The sequence below is a fragment of the Rhinolophus hipposideros genome, assembly GCF_964194185.1.
Source record: "Rhinolophus hipposideros genome assembly, chromosome: 16".
NCBI classification, from domain to species: Eukaryota; Metazoa; Chordata; class Mammalia; order Chiroptera; family Rhinolophidae; genus Rhinolophus; species Rhinolophus hipposideros.
The window spans coordinates 19,781,378-19,802,131 of record NC_138062.1 but is presented as its reverse complement, the minus strand read 5'-3'; the positions used below and the strand labels follow the sequence as shown (position 1 = coordinate 19,802,131).

The 20,754-nt window shown below is 34.8% G+C and overlaps 1 protein-coding gene across 2 annotated transcripts in view; it reads left to right on the top strand.

Moving 5' to 3' along the window:
- Positions 1-20,754, top strand: part of TTC29 (tetratricopeptide repeat domain 29) — a 538,084-nt gene that overhangs the window by 470,024 nt on the left and 47,306 nt on the right. For both annotated transcript variants that reach the window (XM_081077081.1, XM_081077080.1), the window contains one exon: positions 1,698-1,926. In XM_081077081.1, the coding sequence (XP_080933207.1) occupies positions 1,698-1,926 (229 nt within the window). The remainder of the gene's footprint in view (positions 1-1,697; positions 1,927-20,754) is intronic.

Genomic DNA, 20,754 nt, shown 5'->3' with positions numbered 1-20,754 from the left:
TTTAAAAATAGAAATGTTTGGTCTAGTCATAGATGTTCATCTGTTTTGTCCTATATCTTTAATGTTTAGCAGGACAATCTATAATTATGAGTTTTATTTTCATAGTCAATATTTTTATTGTTTCTCAATCATATAATTTAAGTGATTGGTATACAAGTATCTTTGATACAATTTTATTTTCCCTAATTAAGTAATCTGTTTCTCACATAAATTATTTTTTATACTTTTAAAATAAGAGAAAGAATTGTTCACTTCAACAAACAATAATTGTTATTGATATAATAAAAAGGGACACTAAATTAGCAAATTTAATTAGAATGAACGATTTGAGCAAACAGCTCACCTAAACTATTCTTGTGGGCATATAACATAATATTATTATATGTGCTGTTCATGGATGTTGCGTAACTGTCATAGAAACCCTATTTCTCCCCCTCCTCACCTTGCTAGCAACTTCTTTATTCAGTCAGTTTGCTCTCTGAACTCCATGATTATACAGAAGTACATGGAGTTGAGTATGCATTTTACCTGTACTAGTGTATGGTATAAAGCTATTTTTATTTCCAACTCCTTTATAAAAGATTGTGAGAAAATCATGTGAAAATTCATAATAAAATATTCTCTCTAGTAAGGATTTCTTTTCAAAAGAGTGTGCATGTATGTTTTTGTTCATGTGTATAAAAGAAAGAGAGGAAGGAGAGGGGAAGGGAGGGGAGGGGAGGGGTTGGAGCCCAAAATGTTGTAAGTCAGTGAAGAAAGGAAATCTTGTTCCCTAAAGTCTTTACAAATATAGCTCAATACTAAAAATAATATCCTCCTTTGAGAGAGAGTTTTTAATGAGGATTTTCAGAAGACTTGGGGGTGGCCAAAGATAGTCTCATCTCTGAGACTCAATTTCATTATTTGTAAAATAAGAATATTTTCTCATAGGATGACTTTTGGAAGCTAATGACATACTGCATATAAAGTGCTTAGCACTGGTCCTACACTTCATAAGAGTTAGGGAAACACTGTTTGTGGACAGTAGCTTTCAGGAGAAGAGGTAAGGCTGACCAAAAAAACAAAAACCCAAAACCTTGAATTTTTGCAACTTACAATGTTGCAAAGAACTTGGAGAATAGATAGACATTTAAATGATCATGTGAATTGTGCCAGTGGTATCAAGATCATATTTTTAAAAAATCTTGGATACTTCCACATTCTAGTCAAGAATGGCATGTGCATATGGGAAAACAAGATTAATAACCAAATTAGCAGTTATATGCATCTGTTTTTCACTGGTCATTGTTTAAATGGGTTGGCTGAAAATGATCTCTTGCTGTGACTAGAAACTAAAGCTGATTAGAAATACTTTATTAGGTAAATCCAATGCTATAAGTAATAAAATTCCGTCCAAATCAATGTGAATTGGTTCACTCTTTCCCAAACTTCTTTTTGCTGTCATATATATTAGGTTGAACCACATGAAAATGCTAATATTTGAACTTTTCTTTCAAAAAAGCTTGAAGATATTGCATGGCTAGTAATCATAACTTAAAAAGTACCTCATTCTAACAGAGACCCTGCTTGCTATCTCTTTCTTCTTGATGATGAATTGCTCTAACTGGTGGAAGAACAGTTTGGTCTCTGCCAAGGTGGGCAGATATGTGGAATGGTAAAATAAAAATTAAGAAAAAATTATTTCTCTTATGTTTTAGGGATACTACAACAAAGCTTCTGCATACTTTCAGCAAGCTTTTGACACAACAGCAGAGCTAACAAACATTCCTCTGATGGAGGAAACAAAAGTTCATTATGGAATAGCAAAAGCTCATCAGATGATGCTGACAGTTAACAATTATATAGAATCTGCAGATCTCACCAGCCTTGACTACCTGCTATCATGGAAGGAGAGTAGAAGAAACATCACACCTGACGCAGTTATTAGTAAGGCATTGTTTTTTTCTAAAAAATATACTTTAGTTTGTGTATCTTTCTTAAGGGCCAACTCATTTTCATTGGAAAGGTTTATTCAGTCATTGGTAATTTTAATTTTATTGGTAATTTTAATTTTATTTATTGATTACTATGGGAATATTGGATGTATTTTCATGCTATATTGTGTCTCCGATGTTTAAGGAAAGCATAAAATAGTGCCAATGATTTCTACAACTTGATAAATCACCGTTCTCATGCCGTTTTCTTTCAGTTATCTTAAATATTCAGGACTTAAATATAAGTCCTGATCAGTTCTAAGAAATGTAAAATAAGTTTATGTTTTTAAAAATTTTCAGTGTTGTACCTTATTGACAAGAGCAAGATGCTAATTCGTTTTATACTCTTACTTTTCCAATGACAGTAAATTTCCTACATTTTCATGCATTCAAATTGGAATATTAATTTAGAAAATGTTTGATGTTAATTTCACTCAATGCCACGTTTTTCCTATATATTTTTTCTTATGATAATTAGTCAGAATAGTCCATTAAACAAAAATAACTGGAGGGGTCAGTTTTGTGTGTCAACTTGACTAGGCTCTAGTCCTCAGTTAAGAATTTTAGAATAGGATATTAAAAAAAAAAAATTAAGCAGTGCTTTCTATGACAGACCTTGGGGGACATAATTATTCATTTACAAATCATATTTTTTAAAGCAAAATATTATAAATGTTTTGGAATAGCTTAAATGGACTCATTAGGCAAAATTTTGTAACATGAAGAAGGATCTCCTACTAGGAACTCTTTTTTTCTCAGGTTGTTTAGATAAAACATAATGTCTTTTGGTATTTATTTCCTCTGTAGAATAAATAGTAAATTGGGCACAAATGAATTTTATTAGCAGAATAACACTTACCACTATCTGTCCTCTAGTTATAAAGTAAGGGAAGGTCTCATTCTGAAGATATGCACGGTAAGAAGAAATAAGTCTTCAAAGTCTTCAAAAAACAGATGGCTTGTTAAATTTCAATGTGCTCAAGTGCCCCCGCCCCCCCAAATATGTATGGTTAACTATTAACCACTTTCAGATAATATTTTGCTTACTTCAGGATGTTGTCTTGTTAATATATTTGTGAGTTTGTTCTAGAGTTTTGAATTATCTTCCCTTTAGTTTTTCACTCTTTCTGCCCAGGAGATAAAGTAGAGGAAATATGACCCATCTATTAGATTACTTGCTCTGATACAAGGTTTGGTGGAGAGCAAATGGAGCTACTCATGTTTTCAGATTTATCTTGGATAAGCTCCAACCACCACAATGATAATCGTGAAAAAAATACTTCTCAAAGTTTCTGATCAGAGCCATGTGTCTATTTGCTGCAATCCTGTTTGAGGCTTTAAAAAATATCTCTTGCTTTTCTTCACTCTATAAAGCTATTTGTGTTTCTGTTCGTTTTACGTTTTCTCTTCACATATTTTTGTAAGGGTGTGTTGTGTTCTAAAGGACTTCGGAGCAGAACAAAAAATGCATTTCAAAATGTTACTCAGACAGTAAAAACTCATATTCATATGGTAGAGAAGATTAATTTCTGCAGAATGCTAGGAAAGTACAACCGCTTACTGATTCATTTGACGGAGATTACAAATCTATGCATGGATGAGCTACGTCATTATAAAAGTGAGAAATAATAATCTTTCAGACTGTAATATAAATGAGAAGTTAATTCTCATACTGCTAGAATATTTAACATTTTTAGTGGTGGTGGTTCTATTTTGAAATAAAACCTGTAGGACATTATCAAACACTTATTTGTTTACATAAACATATTTTAGCTCAAAGTGTACTAAAATCTATTTAAAATGCTTTAAAAATATTTCTTAAACCACAACTCTTATTATTCTGCCTTTGCTCTGCTTAAAAACCTTCATTGACTCCCTACTGCTTACAAGTTATGTAAAAGCTTCTCAACCGTTTCTGACTGCCTCTCTCCCTAGATACCCACCTCCCTCCCTAGATACCCACCTCCCTCCCTAGATACCCACCTCCCTACACACACACACACACACACACACACACACACACACACACACACACAATATACCTTATAATCACCTTACTTCCAGCTCCAACCCTATCCAGAGAAATCTTATTGGTTTTGTAAGGTCCTTCTCAAATGCTAAAATCTTCCCTGGTACCCTGTTCACTTGAATGGTACCTCTTCTCTGTATTCCCATATTGAATGTCATTCATTTTTCTCCAGTTTTTATTTGTTATATTGTACATCCTTTCATAGCCATTTCTGTAATTGCCTTATCTTCCCAATGAGAGTATGAGTCTCTTGAAAACAGGTTCTGATTCTTGGTACTCCCTATGAAACAAGGCACAGTGTCTGACATCTACTAGCTAACAAGTAAATATTTGTCAAATTAAACAGAATTCAAAATTAGTACGTATGCCCTACCATGTTTCCCTGAAAATAAAAAACTAGCCATACAATCAGTTTTAATGCATCTTTTGGAGCAAAAATTAATATAAGACCCAGTCTTATTTTCCTGCAAGACCCGGTATAATATAATATAACATAATGTAATGTAATGTAATGTAATACCTGGTCTCATATTAATTTTTGCTCCAAAAGACGCATTAGAGCTGATTGTCCAACTAGGTCTTATTTTCGGGGAAACAGGGTAGCCATACACTAGTTTGCACTAACCACTTTTTAAAACAATATTCATAGTTCACTGCCTCCTTGGAAAATATGAAAGAAAAATAAACCTATGATTCAGTACATGTATTTTGATTACATGCAATTCTCACATGCAATTATCACATGAATGCAGGACAACCCCAAGAATGATGTTGACAAAATGAAGAAATACAGAAATATTATTTGGAAGTCTGAGCAGCTTTTACGTTTTCCAATTCTGCCTTTCTTCTCTGAAGAGACATCTTTAATCTTACTATAGAGAGGTCCCATGTATTCACACACAAAAAAAAAAAGATCAAAGATTTGAAAGATACATTATAAAAGCTGTGCAGTTATCTTTACCTCTGAGACTTACATCCTCCAAACAAATCATTAGCTCACAGAGCAGGCAATATTCTTCTAAGCAGAGGAACATGACCCCCTAAGGGAATAGAGCAGTGAGAGCACTCAGGTCTCTTGATAAAATAGAACAGTGATTCACCAGCAATCATCTCTTATCTTTGTACCGTTAGAGGGAACACAGCAAATATAGGAACCTTCATACTCTTCTCATACTCGTAGGTATGGTTGGAATGATTTCATATTCCTCTTCCTTTCCTTTCCAATAGTAAAGTAGCAATAGATTCTCCTCCCAAATTTAGGAATTTAGAAGGATATCAAATCTACTGCAGTTCAATAAAATTATTCAAGCCTGAAGCACTCAAATTGGTTGGCTTTGTAAGGCTTAAGAGCCTATGAATTTCTGCTGATTTATCTAGAATATCATTTATTTTCCTCACTAGAACTATTGTCTCTACAATCGGGAAAAGTTTTTTGAATTAAAAGCTAATTCATCTTACCTTTTGGAGATCACAGACCCAGAAGTGGAACAGTGACACAGAAACAAATGCTTTCCTTATTCAATTTAATATTATAATACTGGTAACCTAGAAATGTAATTATAGCCACTTAAATGCCAAAATTGTTAACCACTTTATTGATAATTTCAGTAACACAGTTTTAATGCATTTTTTTATTGTAACCAAATGTGAAGTATATCAGAGAAATAGAATGCAAATCCTGAATATAGAAATAGGTGAATACACTAGTCAGTCAGTAAGGACAATTATAGTTTTCTACAAAATGGCATGTAAACGTTTCCTTGAGTGCCAAAAATATCATCCTAATTTAACAAACCATTTAATAGTCTTAAAGGAAAACTATAAAGAATTTGTCTTTTAGGCTTTGGTTTATGTTGGTTTAAAGTTGGGTCCTTGGTTTAATGTCAAGCCACGTTTTCCTACCCTATTCTTTGCTTGCATTTTTCACTCATGAACTCAACCCTTTTAAAATAAGGTGAAAAAGCAACATTCACCAGTGAGCTTCAGGTTCTATTATACTTCAATCAACTACTTCTGTTTGTTAAATAAGCCTCATAATGAGGAGAAAGTTTTAGAAGTAGCCAAAATGTCAGCAAGCAGGTTTTTTATCATCACAGAGCAAACATCTGTCTCTAACAATGTGTTCAAAAATGGGACATACGAAAAGAAGATTCTGGTAAAAATGTGACTGAATCAAAGCTAACCCTACTAGCAGCTTGGCGGAATTGAGCGAGGCTGTTAGCCCCATGGCCTGGGCTCTAATACATTGAACACTAATTAGCGTTGTGACTTTGGGCAAAAGATTTCACTTCATCTCTTTAGCCTGTTCTTTCTTTGAGGTTTCAAATAGATGACTGATAAGAATACTCTGGAACTGACCACAATTCCTCCTACAAATGGTATTTGTAGGCCCTAAAAGTGCAACCTAGATTTTCATGAGTATTTTATTCATCGTTTTGTTCCTGCATAAACACGATTTCTGTCGGTTTCCACAGAAGTGAATTTTTGTTATTATTATTAGTCCTGTTATATTATTAAATAGCTGTCTAAATGCCAGGTGTAATATTTGATCCTTCTGCTAGAATTTATACGAAAGAAGTTCCAGCTATCTGATGTCATAAACAATTTTATTTTTCCCTGGTTGGCATTGTTGAGGTTGTTAAACCTAACAAACTATTTCATCTGCAGACTTTAAGTTCATCCTCCTGTTCAACACTGCCCCCTCAGCATTTCCTCAACTCCTGTCCTTGCCCCATTGCTTCTGGGACCTCCAATTCTTGAGGCATTGGACATGCCTCATTCACTACTAGTCATTATCCCTTCTTCGTGAACTTTAGTTTGTGGCTTCCTCTTTCTTCCTAAATCTGGCACCACTTCTACCTCTTTCCATTCTCTGAAAATGAGTTAAGATCTTCTTGAAGTACTTTGAATTCCATAGGATCATGAAATGATTGAATTGTGTGGTACCAAAGAAATTACTTTGTCTACACTTTTTTATTTTCAAATGCCCTCAGGTCCAGGAAAATGCAGTCATGGAATAATCCAAAAGACAAAATGGATCTATAATCTAGTTCTCTAGAATTCTAGTCCAGGATTCTTTCCATGTGTTGCACTTTCTTACCTATTATTTTGTAGTCAGTAAAAGCCATGTCTAACATTTAAAAAGATTACAGTTTAAGTTAAAGTCTGAATTAAAATATTCACAGTGAAAACAAACAAGTGGGACTCTACTACTGGCAAAGATGGAGTAAAATGAAAAATATTTAGCATCCTGTTTTAAACAACTAAACAAAGAAATACGACATATAAGATAAATGTTTACAGAAATTGGGCAACAGACAGCACAGGACAGTGATGGCAGAGAAAGGGGAAACAAATGAGTTGAGCTGCATAATTTTCCCAGCGTACTGCCTGGAGTAAGCTGTCAAGCTGAAGCACAAGGAGGGGAACCAGGCAGAACCTAGCAGACTCCCTGAGTTGAAAAGACTGAATTTGGAGTTCAGGAAGAGCAAGGTTCATAGGAGAGAGCTGGAGTTCATAGGAGAGAGTACTCAAACGGAAAGTACTGCAGAGAGAGAGGGAGAGAGAGAGGTCTCCAGAGATCTTTTGTGTATTCAGCTGTGTACTGATCAGTATGTGCATAAAGAAACTACAGAAGGGTAAGGAAAGAACCACCCAAAAAGGTCAGGCACAAAAATCAGGAATAAAAAATACCCAGCACCCAACAAAGTAAAATTCACAATATCTGGCATCCAATCAAAATGACATAGATATGTCAAAAAAGGTGGAACAAATGACTCATAATAGGAGAATGTAAATAAATAGAAATTAACCCAGAAATTACACAGATGAGAGAATTGGCAGACAAGGATATAAGAAGTCTATTAAAACTATATTCCATATGTTTGAGGAGGCAGTGAAAAGATTAAACTTGTAGAGTAGAATAATGGAAGACAGTTTTTTAAAAGATCCAAATTGAATTTCTAGGAGTAAGAAGTGAAACGTCCAAGATGAAAAATAAACTGGATGGAATCCTCAGCAGATTAGCTAATGCAGAGGAAAAGATGAGTGTACTTAAAGATATAGCAGTAGAAACTTTCCAAAATGAAATACAAAGAAAATATACTGGAAAAAAAAGAAAGAATAGAGCATGTCAGAGAATTATGGGTCAACTTGAAGAAGCTAATATTAAGTCATTTGGAGACCCCAGTGGAGAGGCAAAAGAGGAGGGAACAAAATTTTTTTTTTTAAATAATGAATAGCTGTATTTTTTCTGAATTTAATGAAAATAATAAAGCCACAGATCAAAGCTTAGTGAACACTAAGCAAAAGAAACATAAAGAAAATTAAACTAAGTCACATCATAATCACAGTTCTGGTGATAAAGAGTAACTGGTGATTAAAGAGAAAAGTCTTAGAATAGCTTGGGTGGGGATAAGGTGGGAGAGGACATACACACCGCATACAGAGGAACAATGTTAAGAGCAGAAATATCGCTGGGAACAGTATAAATAAAAATAACATTAAGCAATTTATTTAAGGTACTAAAAGAAAAAAAATCATCAAACTTAGAGTTCTATACCCAGTGAAAATATCTTTTAGAAACATAGGTAAAAGAGATTTTTCCAGGCATACCAAAGCTGGAAGAATTCATCACTAACATATGTGTAAAGCAATGTTAAAGAAACTTTTCCAGGCAGAAGGAAAATGAATCTAGATAGAAATCTGAATCTACACAAAGGAATGAGGAACATGGAAATGAAAAATATGTCAGTAAAAATACAATAATTTTTAATTGCTTTTAAAAATAATCAGCTGTAAAAATAATAAAATTTTGTGGAGGTTATAGCAAAGGTGAATTAAAAGTAAACTGAATGAAAAAATCTGGTTCTGTAAAGGCACCTTCTGTTTTAATCAGGCAACAATTGTCAATGTGGGGACCACCATAGGTGAATATTTGGACTGAATTTCTCAGAGTCCACACTGTCAACCTCTCCTTTGGGAACCCCTTGTTTTTGCAACCATATTCTCATAGCCTAGTAGTTTGGTCTCTTTAAAATGGATTTCTTTTGATTTCCATCTTGTTTTTTCTCAGATTAAAAAAAAAAAATCTGGCATAGGGTGAGTGATCTATTTTTATCTTGGGTACTACTGACCCCAGATAATCACAGCCTCCTGCAAACAGCCTCTGGTGTAGGTTTTGTGGTCTTTGATGGCCTCCTTGCTGTCTGGTATGAGAAATTGTTTCAGGCTCATCATATACATCTTTGACTTCAGATCTGAAATCAGCCATTTCTCCAAGGAGTTCTAATAAAAGTAAATTTTGAAAAAACGAAAGGAATCTCTGACAATCTAAAATAAACCTAATGGTCCTAAACGTGTATCCCTTTGGTGATTTAATTGCACAGAAAAGAAATATACCAAGTGGCTATATCCTAAAATATGCATCTCCCCCCAAAAAACGTAAACTGTTTTCAGTAGTCATATTATTGGTATTGATATTGGTTTTATTATTGTGTGGCTGTTGTGCATATGATGTAGACAATCATTTGATATTCTATCTGTCATTCCCAGCATCCTTTCAAGCTGGGATTTTCAGTGTTAAACAGGTTCCCTCATTTCTAAAATTGTGATGTAGGGAAATAATTCAACTATATATTATCTTTAAATTTCTTTTTAGTTATTTTAACTCTTTTAGTTCTTTTAGTTCTTTAACTCTGAATTCTTAAGTTTCTGAGAAACTTCAAGTGCTTTTAAGTTTCATTGTACTCTAATAGAATTTAAGGAAATCTCAAAAACCAAAGGGATTATTATGGGTTTTAAAAGCATTATGTTCCTAATGTGGTTTATAGTAAATCCCATATGAAAACTCCTCTACATTGTTTTTGCCATAATATTACAAGTATATCAACATATAGTGAAGGAGGGAGAAAAAAAATAAAGGTTAATGATTTAACCTTTATTATATTATTCCTTATGTAATGAGGAATCATTATATAATCTTGTATACAATTACTTCAAAGTTTCTTAGTCAGTAACACTTCAACAGTAACACTTCTTTAAGGCTTTATGGACAAATTGAAGTACAGAATTAAGGCAAGGCTGTGAATTTGGAAAAGGTATATTTCAGTGATGGGCAGTCTTCTTTGACCATATTCACCAGATATTGTACGGTGAGGAATTTGGGCTTTGAAGTCAATTTTTTTGAATCCCAACCCCACCATTTCAATAACTGGTGGATCTGAGTAACTTTACCTTTGTTACCTCATCTATAAGGCAAGATAACAGCTTCTTCCTTACAAGGTTACCTTAAGGGTCCAATGACATAATGCATCTGCATGGAAGGCCCTGTTGGGTTGCCTACCCAGCAGCCATTGCCAAACTGCTTACCTGTTAACGGAATCCTGATTGTTCTCCCTCCTCAAGTTGACATGTCATTAAGGGGAGGATAGGCCCTTCTCCATCCCCAATGGTTGAGTACTTGCTAACATATGCCAGTCACTACCACCTCATTATACATGCCAAGTAATGCCTTTACAGAGGATATGTGACACAATTCTAATTAACGATTTAAGAAAGAAAATCTTCTGAGGAATTCCTAGGAAGGTTTTCATTCTTAAAAAGGGGCACAAGATAAGGAGAATCCCTTTTCCCTGACTTTAGATATTATAAGAATAGTCGATGCCTGCAGTTGCTGTAAACAACTGCAACTAAGTTCCCAAAATGATGGTGGCAACAAGAAAGTGTGGAAGGAAGCTAGATCCTTAATGACATCCTTGCATGCTAAATTAACCCTGTAATTACCACCACCAAACTTTTTCTTTTTAAATATGAGATAAATGTCCCTATTTGTTAAGTTCACTTTTAGCTGGTGTTTTGTTGTTTTTTGTTTGATTGTTTTACTTTTAGTAAAAGCCAGCTAAAAGCACTAACAGCTAAAAGCGCACTGACAATAAAATGCCAAGCAGTGCTGATATATTACTGAGCACAGAGGAGCAACCATGTTTGTCATTGCAGCCCCAGCAGCTGGCACAATGCCAGCTGTGCCCAAGGAATACCCAAGGAATACCTGAACTGTGGACTAGTTGTTGAATAACCTACTTTTTATAAAGTTTATTTTCAAGCATTAGGCAGCATCTCAGCATCAGACATTCTCTCCAAACTTTAACATGCACCATGTTCCAAATTTACTTATCCCTCCTCCCAACTTAGCTCCTTTCCTGATTCGGACACCTATCCCTCACAGGATCGAAGTTATGAACATTGTTGAGAAGTCAATCTGACTGAACTGATTCACAGCATACTGTGAATGACTAAGAGAACTTTAACATATTCAGAAAAACTGGGATTTTTTTTTTTTTAAATATTGGGAGATTACCTACAATGACATCATTCAGGCAGTCTGGGGCACGATAAGTACGAATAATGAGGCCAATACACAGACCTTCCAAAGCCTATGAATCTACCCTTAAATTCAACTTCTCTAAGCTATTCTTGAATTTCAAGGCTTTCTTTCCTTCCATATAAATCTATACCTTTAAAAAACAGAGCTTGTTATTAGGTTGGCGCAAAAGTAATTGCGATTTAAAAGGTTAAAAATAGTTGCAAAAACCACAATTACTTTTGCACCAACCTAATATAATTTTTAGATGACAGATCACTCTCCCCTTAAAGAATCTGATGAAACCTAAGGTCCTTCTCCTCTTGTCAGAAACACTTACAATTATTGCATATAATTTTTTGAGGGTTCGGTAACCATTGAGTAAGGGGGTGGAATTTGCAAGTGCGTACCACTGTCTGGTTCTTTACTCTTCTGGGCACATGGAAGATGGCTCTTTTTGGCCCCTGGCAATTAGGCAAGGCTCTGTGACGAGTCCTGGTCAAGGGGAAAAGGTTACTTCTGGGCTTCAAAAGAAAGCCCACCTGAGATCCCGCAGCTCATTCTTTCCCTGCTGCAGTGATCACCAAGGACGCCTTGATAGAAATTATGGAGCCAAAAAATGGAAGCAGCCTGGATTGCTAAATCCCTACATATAGATTGTTTGTCCTGGAAAGCCATTTATATCTGCAGCAGATTTTGTGTGAGCAGAATAATCCTTCATTGTGGTGAACCACTGAGATTTCTGGAGTTGTTTGTTACCACAACTTAATTTAGACTACCCTGACTCCACGAGCTTCAGGATTCTTCATGATGGCTCCCTAGATAGCAGCAGTGTGAGCCCCAGTGGGAGAATTGGAACAGCCATTTCTCTGGATGACAATTTCTAAATTGTGTGTTTATATGTCGTGGGTCTGCCTGTAATTTTTTAGAGCAGAAAACCTTAAAATCCTTTGTTTTCTACTTTCATTTCTAGTGTTAGAAAACAAGTTGAATAAAACAAATGGGAGATGAAAATTAAAATATATTCTTTCTATACTCTCTGCTACTGTCAAAGAACGTAAGAAAGATATCCATCTTTTCTGCTAATTTCATTTAAATCAGTAGATTATCATAGTGTACTTCTAATAAATTTTCAAGAAAGAGCTTACAGAATTCGATGTCTTCTGCAACTGATAAGAAAAAAATAATTCCAAAGATGAAACATCTGAGAAAGACAGATCAATATTAATTGTAACCAAATTTTTTAAATCAAAATGACCACAGAATTTGAGCCTGAATTTCAAATTTCATTTGAATACAGTTCACTCATCTTCATCTATTTTCTACAAAGCAAGTGACAAGTTTGCTTCCTTAGGAATCAAGGATTTCTTCAGAAAACTAATGCTCACCTCATTGGGAAATAATAAAGTAGTTCTAGATCCCTCGAGTTGAAAGATCTTTTTTTTTTCTTTTTCTTTCCCCCACCCTCCTGCCCCCACTCGTCCTGAGAGCTTCCTTCTCTATCTGCTGTCTTGGTTCAATAAAAGAGAATTTTTGATTTCTCAGACAAAAACTATGCTTCTTTTAGATTCTGCTCACAATTCTTGGCAGCTGATAGTGCTACCATCTTTCCTATGTACACTGAACTCACCACTCCTAAGAAAAACGTACCTGGGTTTCTCTCATCCGGTTTAACTTCAATTTCATCTGCAATTGCTCTTTTATGAAAAGTTTGGTGGTTGGTTCAACCATAGCAAAACCAGACTAAATGCTGGAGATGTACCAATAACGAGCTAGGGTTTGAAGTTCTGTCAGAATCATATTGTCACCTGTTTATACTTATCTCTTTTCCAGTGAGGGTTCTTATCTCTTCTTTTAGCTACCGTGTTTCCCCAAAAGTAAGACCTAACCGGAAAATAAGCCCTAGCGTCGTTTTTCAGGAGGACATCCCCTGAACATAAGCCCTAATGCGTCTTTTGGAGCAATCCTTAATATAAGACCCAGTCTTATTTTTGGGGAAACATGGTATGTCCTTTTGCTTGGGGTCATGGATTCTAAATATTGTGCCAATTTAACTAAAGCAGTTTCTACCATTGCTAGAATTTGGGGGCAAAACGATCCTCTCCTATGTGTATTTAATCTGTCTTTGTAAAGGCTCTATTAGGACAATTCTAGTGATTCTTGATTCAAACGATTTCTTCTGAAAAAAGAAGTGACATTAATACTGTATTTAAACCATAACATATTTAAGGAGCAAATTTTGTTAGCTTCTAATTCTTTCCAAAGAGTCCTTGGTTTGGGGTGCTGTGTCGGAGTTTTTCTTTCTGATTACCTCACACCTTGGTATTTTCATTGTTGTGAGTTTTTATTTTTTTAACCACAACATCAATCAAAAATTATATCCAGGGTCCCAGAATTCACTTTCCTTTCAATTATTTTACTCTGTCCTCCCTATGTCTTTAACTCCTAGACAAGAGTGACTGTTTTTATAGTTTTAATAGAAAAATACTTTTCATGATGATTATTCTTTTAGAAATTATTTATGTTGCCTTGTTATGATGACTGACTCGAATAATAGTTGCCGCATATGTATTTCATTTCTCATGGGTGATGTCTGTCTCCAGAGATGGGTACACTGGGTTCAGTGTGGGAAATATAGAGCCAGAGTCTAATCAGAAGAAATGCTAGAATATTTCTTAATTTTAATGCCAATCCATCCTGACCTTCCTGAAGTGAATCCTTGCAACACTACATAGGAATTCACTTGAACACATTTACTTTTTGAATCCTCTGAACTATGTTTGCAATGAAATAAATATTAAAAGTACAAACAAAAACTCATAGATACAGACAACAGTTTAGTGGTTAGCAAAGGGTAAGGGAGGAGGGGGTCAAATATATGGTGATGGAAGGAGAACTGACTCTGGGTGGTGAACATACAATGGGATTTATAGATGATGTAATACAGAATTGTACACTTGAAACCTACGTAATTTAACTAACCAATGTCACAACAATAAATTTAATATTTTTTTTAAAAAAGCACTGACCAATATTCACCATTCCCAAATCCTTTAACACTACAATATTCAGATTTTTATTCATTTCATTCTAGGCTTCAATCAAAAAATCTGAGCAAACAAATGTTCTTTTCATATTCTCCTTAAGGTAAACAAAATTGGATTTTGTCAACCCAGTGGGGAAACTAAAGTTAGCACCGTTAAGTGCTGTGCCTCTGAAGGATTGCACTTACTGACTTCTTTTATGGAATCAGACACCCAAAATGGGAAAAAGACTGGTTAATTTTACCCTTTTGTGAAATAAGTCTGATTTCTCTGAATTAAAACTACTGTATTTCCCCGAAAATAAGAGCGGGTCTTATATTCATTTTTGCTCCAAAAGACACATTAGGGCTTATGTTCAGGAGATGTCATCCTGAGAAAAATCATGCTAGGTCTTATTTTCTGGTTAGGACTTATTTTCGGGGAAACACGGTATGTGCTTTATTGTATCAGCTAATAAAATGTATTTTGCCAAATACAGCTAATAAATTATATTTTGCACTCATCAAAGGAATTGTAGTTCAACACCTTCAAAGGTCTTCTAATCTTATTAGATAAGCTCCTGGGAAGAGATAATAGTGTTCCTCAAGTCTCCACGTGTTTTTAACTCAGGTATTAAAATAACAGTGGAGAAATACAAAATGAAATACAAGGTTCAAAATCAATAGTCAGGAAGAGGATTGATGAGAAACATCGGGAGAATTGGGGTCCAAATGACCATCATGAAATGTTGAGGTCAATATTTTTACTGTTTAGATTTATTTGGCCCAAGTTTTTACCACCAACCACTATTAGGATTATGAAAAGGAGGAAATGAACTATGCAAGAGGAAGCTGTTATGTCCAACTTTTAGGTGTGAATAAAAATTGAAAACAATATTAATACACATAAGAATTCATTGTGTCAAATATAACGCAAGCAAATGAAATATTTTTCATAGAAGTCTTGGTGGGGACTGATGAACACACTAATATTATTATTTGATCCTAAGAATTCTTCCTAAAAATACAGATATCCAAATAGCTATATTAACTACCTCTCATCTGAATGGATTCACTTCTTTACTCACCTTCATCTCTGACTTTACATTGTAATCTTATTTGAAGACTTACATGATGAAATGTGAATATAGTATATTCCTTGGTAATTTGATTGGCAAGAAATAGAGAGCAAATACACGCACAGCTTTTTAATAATTTATAATTACTTACATGAATCTACTAAGTTTAGGCACACAATTATATGACTAATTATGTTGAAAATCCAAGTGGATGCTTAAATAGATGACCATGCCCTGAGGCCTTTCCAGTTGTTTCTGCTGTCTCATTTAACCATGCAAATGTTATTAAGCATTCCTGGCTAAAAATTTTCAAGCATGTGCAAGTGTAATTGCATAGATAATTAAGCATAATACTGTCATTTTCTATATCTAACATAGGAATTTTCCTTTTAAAAAAATGTACCGGATTTCTACTGGGTAGCTTTCTCAGTACCTGTCAAGAAAAATATAATTTATAAAAAATAAGTAGACCAAAACCAACCTATTGCTGTTTCTTCAGGATCTCTTCTTGACTCTCATAAGCATATCAATTTGAAGTAATACAGAGGCAGCTCAAGCCATACACTAAAATTAAAGCAAATTTTAAATACCTATAAATGCAATAATCTGTATTCACAAAGTATAATTCAATAACTATTTTTAGATTCATATAAATATTTACACAAGCCTACTAACAGGGATACAAAAAAACTGACTGCCCTGTTCTATGAATAAAAATATATGACAAGTCTTTCATGTTTGTATGTACTAAAGCCATGTTTATATAACAGCAAAAAAAAAAAATGTCCAGAAAAAATATTAGCCAGCACATACACACTGATAGGTTAATTTCTTGTCATGAGAACTATTAGGAAGCTTTATAATATACAATCCTGCCTGCTGCCATGCCTTGCCAGGTTGCCTTCTGCATGACCCTGCTTAGCAAGTCACAGCTCTGGATGCAGAGTTTGGCACATGGGCAGCTGACTGAGGGAGCTTGGCTCACATGACTCTGCCCAGCTACAAGGGAAGTTGGGAAAATGAGTACCTGGCTTTCCAATGCCTAAGTGAAAACAAGTCTCAATGTCCACTTAAATTTATGAAGTAGTTTCTTAAACATTCAAATGGAGTTGTAGACGCTAGCAGGCAAACACTAGAAATAGTGCTAAAGTGGTAGGAAGGAAAAGCGTGGGTAAGGGGACAGAAAGCGATTGCATTTGCGGAGAGCTATTTTAAAGAGACATTTTTAAAAAGCTATCCAAGAGGCATGATTTGCATAGAAACCTGACTGAAGTGATTTAACAAGCTGTGAGAATATCTAGAAGGGCGGGCAAAAGATAATCCAGGTAAAGCTACGCTTGTTCCAGTAACGAGAAGACCGATATGGTGGGATCGGATTGAGTGAGGAGGGAGAGAGGGAAAAATTGAGCTTCCAGCAGTGGCCCGGTAATTTAGGTCCTTGAAGACATAGTGGGGACCTTGGATTGTGTTCAGAAAATTGTCTGTGAGAAAATTGTCATTGAGGTCTGAGCATAGGATTCTGACTTTCAGAAAGATCATTTTAGCTGCTGTGTGAAGAATAAAGTTGTGGCTTTTTTGACTAAAACCTACTGACGTAGAATACATAACTAAATCAAGAGTTTGACAAAACAATACTTCCTTCATGTGAAGCGCTCTGGTATTTTTTATTGTAGTCTAGTCTATTTCTTTTTTTCATGATTTTAAGAAATTATAAATAGAAGGTGACTCAAGATATTCTGTTTCATTTTCTATCATGATACAAGTATTTTAAGATACTGTGGAAAACTCAATGTCACATTAAGCCTTACGCAGTTTCTCAAGAGTGCGACTCAAGGACCACTTGCTTTAAAATGACCAGATTGGTGGTGGGGGGAGGGGTTTGTTATAAATACATATTCTAGGGCCTTACCACAGACTTATTGAATCAGAATCTACTTTTTAACAAGCTCAGCAGGTGATTCTTATGTATAAGAACTACTGTTAAGTTTTTCAATATTTTAAGGTAATATGCAAGGTTAGCTTTTCACTCTATATTATATATATATATACATATATATATATTTCACTATGTATTTTATATTATATATTCATATATATTATATATTTATGTATTCTATATCTAAATATTTATAAAATATATATATTTCACTATTATATGTAAACACATTTAGTGGATTTTCAGATAACATTTCTTAGCAACATTATAAATCCACATATGAAATATGGAAAGCACTCTAAGTCAGCACATCCATACCTTTAGCTTCCTTTAGATCTCTATTTTTAAATCACGTGAAAGTCTTCCTCCCCAATCCCAACTCTTATTTGTTACTTCACATCATTTATCAGAAATATTTTTCTCTGCTCAGTTACCTTTCCTTTCTCCTTCTAAATGTTTCTAAATTCTCACTTCCCCAAGGAGCCTACCTACCCATGTTGAAATGTAGTTAAATACCACAAGTTACAACTCCACAATTCTAAGTGGTGTAAGAGCATCATTTTTCAATAGGTTTGCATGTCATTGATTTTCACTAAACATTTTCCTCAGAATGTTTTCATCATCTCATCCTGTTTTGAGGCATTCTGGATACAACAGATTGGATGATTTCTCTTTTAAAAGGTTTTCAAAGTATCATTAAAGTGTGGGGGAAATTTTTCTTTACTCAGTTTTAAAATGAAACAGGAACCCACCTAAGCAGCTATATTATTGATCACACACATGCAAAATCAGGCGTCAATCTGGCACATTTGACTTTTATAAAGAATGAGGCTAAAGATCTGATGTTGTAAAGTCATTTTGTAAAATGTTGTCCAATTGCACATTCTCTTTTGTTGTGGATGGAATAATGTCCCCCACATCTGTGGTATCACCATAGCAAAGCCCGTCACAGAGACATTATCTTCATACCGTACCCAAAGCAAAATATCCTGACTTATATGTCTGTACATCAAAGGAGTCATCTCCCATCGACTCAGCTTCAAAAGCAAAAAAGGGACAGAATTCTTATGCGTTCATGGGGAAACATGGGGTTAAAGTTTACTGTAGTTCAGAAAGTGTTCAGTTGACTTGTTCTGCAGTGGTGGGAGACTGCAGTCCTAGCTAATGACTTATAGGTATGGAATCCTCAAGTCTCTCAGGTGGTTTCAGTCGATCAGTTTCAGCAGCATGATGAAAAGGTAGAGATAAAATAAACTGACAGTTGCTACTCATCGTAGGCTGCAAGCTGTACCCAGGCAGCTGAGACCCTGGAAGCCCTCTTTCTTAAACAAAGGCTTTCACTGCAGTGAGCAGTGAACTCCAAATAAAAAAAAAAAAAATGGGGGCAGATTGGCAGCTGGTGACCGCCAGGAGGAGGGAAAGGAGGGAAACTGGGAAACACAGCAATTGTTGGCTAATTAGAAGCCATTCCCACCTACTTAATACCAACCCATTAAGCAGAAAACACTTTTCATCTTTCTCTCCTGCTACACATGACATTATACTCCAATCAATACCCTCCCACTGGCTGCCTCAGTGCCCACAAATAAATATACTGCAAGTTTAAGAATGCAGTAATTGATTTGAGACAGTGAAACTGCAGCTTTCACAGTATATTTTCTGAAGATACTAATGCAGTGTTTGTGATGCTTCAATAAAGTAATCATATCTGTAAACTGACAGCTGTCAAAAACTGAAAAACATAAGAGAAAATCTAAGCATGGCAGACTTATTTGAGCTTTAAGAGAAAATCTAAGCATGGCAGACTTATTTGAGCTTTAATAGCAAATAATCATGTAATGCAATTTCCCTTCTTTGGGGAGCACAAAGCAAATATTTGGCTTAAATTCACCATCACGACCAATATTTTGACACTGGACACACACACACACACACACACACACACACACACACACATACAATTTATAAGATGACATATGGAAAGTATAATAGGTGTACATAAAATTATCTTACATTATGTTTAAGCATGATTTAAATAGAATTCTTTCTTTGGTCCCATGTTTAGGCTTATGGAAATTTATCTCAAGAATTCAAATAAATTACTGGACATTTATCCTAATGCAGTACTTTTAATTCCTATGCATTAGTTCTGGGACACTGATCACAATACTAGTCACATATTTGCCAATATTGGAGTAGTAGGTAATAGAAAGGAGAATGGATTGTTCCCTTCTGCTATTTCAAAATAACTAGGAAACTGACTCTGGATGGTGAACACACAATGTGATTTATAGATGATGTAATACAGAATTGTATACCTGAAATCTATGTAACTTTACTAACAATTGTCACCCCAATAAACTTTAATTTAAAAACATAAATGACTAGGAAAGACTTGAGGAACAAATAGGATTTATGCTGGTCCAAAGAGCAGGATATTATACTATGGTTTCATCTGTGTGCACAAAACAAATGAGATGAGATCCAAATTATCTTTGTACTGTGTGGGTAGAATGGATTCAGCTTTATTAGTTGGTTCATCTGTGTTATTTTAAAGCATGTATTTCAAACACAGATATAATTATTACCCAAAGTATTGCCTGGCAATGCCAGGCTTTTATTCGATCATAGACACCAACCATCCCTGCATTACACCTTATACACACCCTTTAGTAAGAGAAAACTTCCATTGGAGGAAGAGAAAGAAGAGAGTCTTCCTGATTTAAAATGATGACCTGGTTCCAAAACATAGCTCCACTCATCAGTTTTATTTCTCAGAAGAATTGAAACTACTGATATCAAGCCTTCTACAAGTAACTCATGGGAAAATTCTTGTGGTCTTCCCTGTCAACCAAGTTTACTGTTTCATTTGGGAGTGTGTGCATGCGTGCGCATGTGTGTATATGTGTGTGTATGGTTATACATACCACTAATAACATGGAAATATCAAAGGTGTTAACGTCACTTTAAGATATGCTAACAGAAATGTTAATAAAAATAGCAAGTCTTTTATTATTAGGCTACAGTTTGGGTTTTGAAACCAGACAGCTTAAGAGACATGTGAAAGTATTCAGTGGAATTTCCAAAATTGTAAAGAAGTTTAATCATTTGGAAAGTGTGACAGATGAGTACAGGTTGAGACTACTTTAGACTTCAGCAAAAGAAAATTCTCTAATGACATAACTATCTCGAGTAGGCAACATTAAGGAAAGAATAACAACCATCCTCCATCTTCTCAGAGTATGGAGCAGAAGAAAATGGATTTACCCTTCAGTAAGTATATTAAAAACAAGGCAGCATGTTATAAACAAACACAGGGATAACATCATAAACAATAGCTGAAAATAAAGACGGT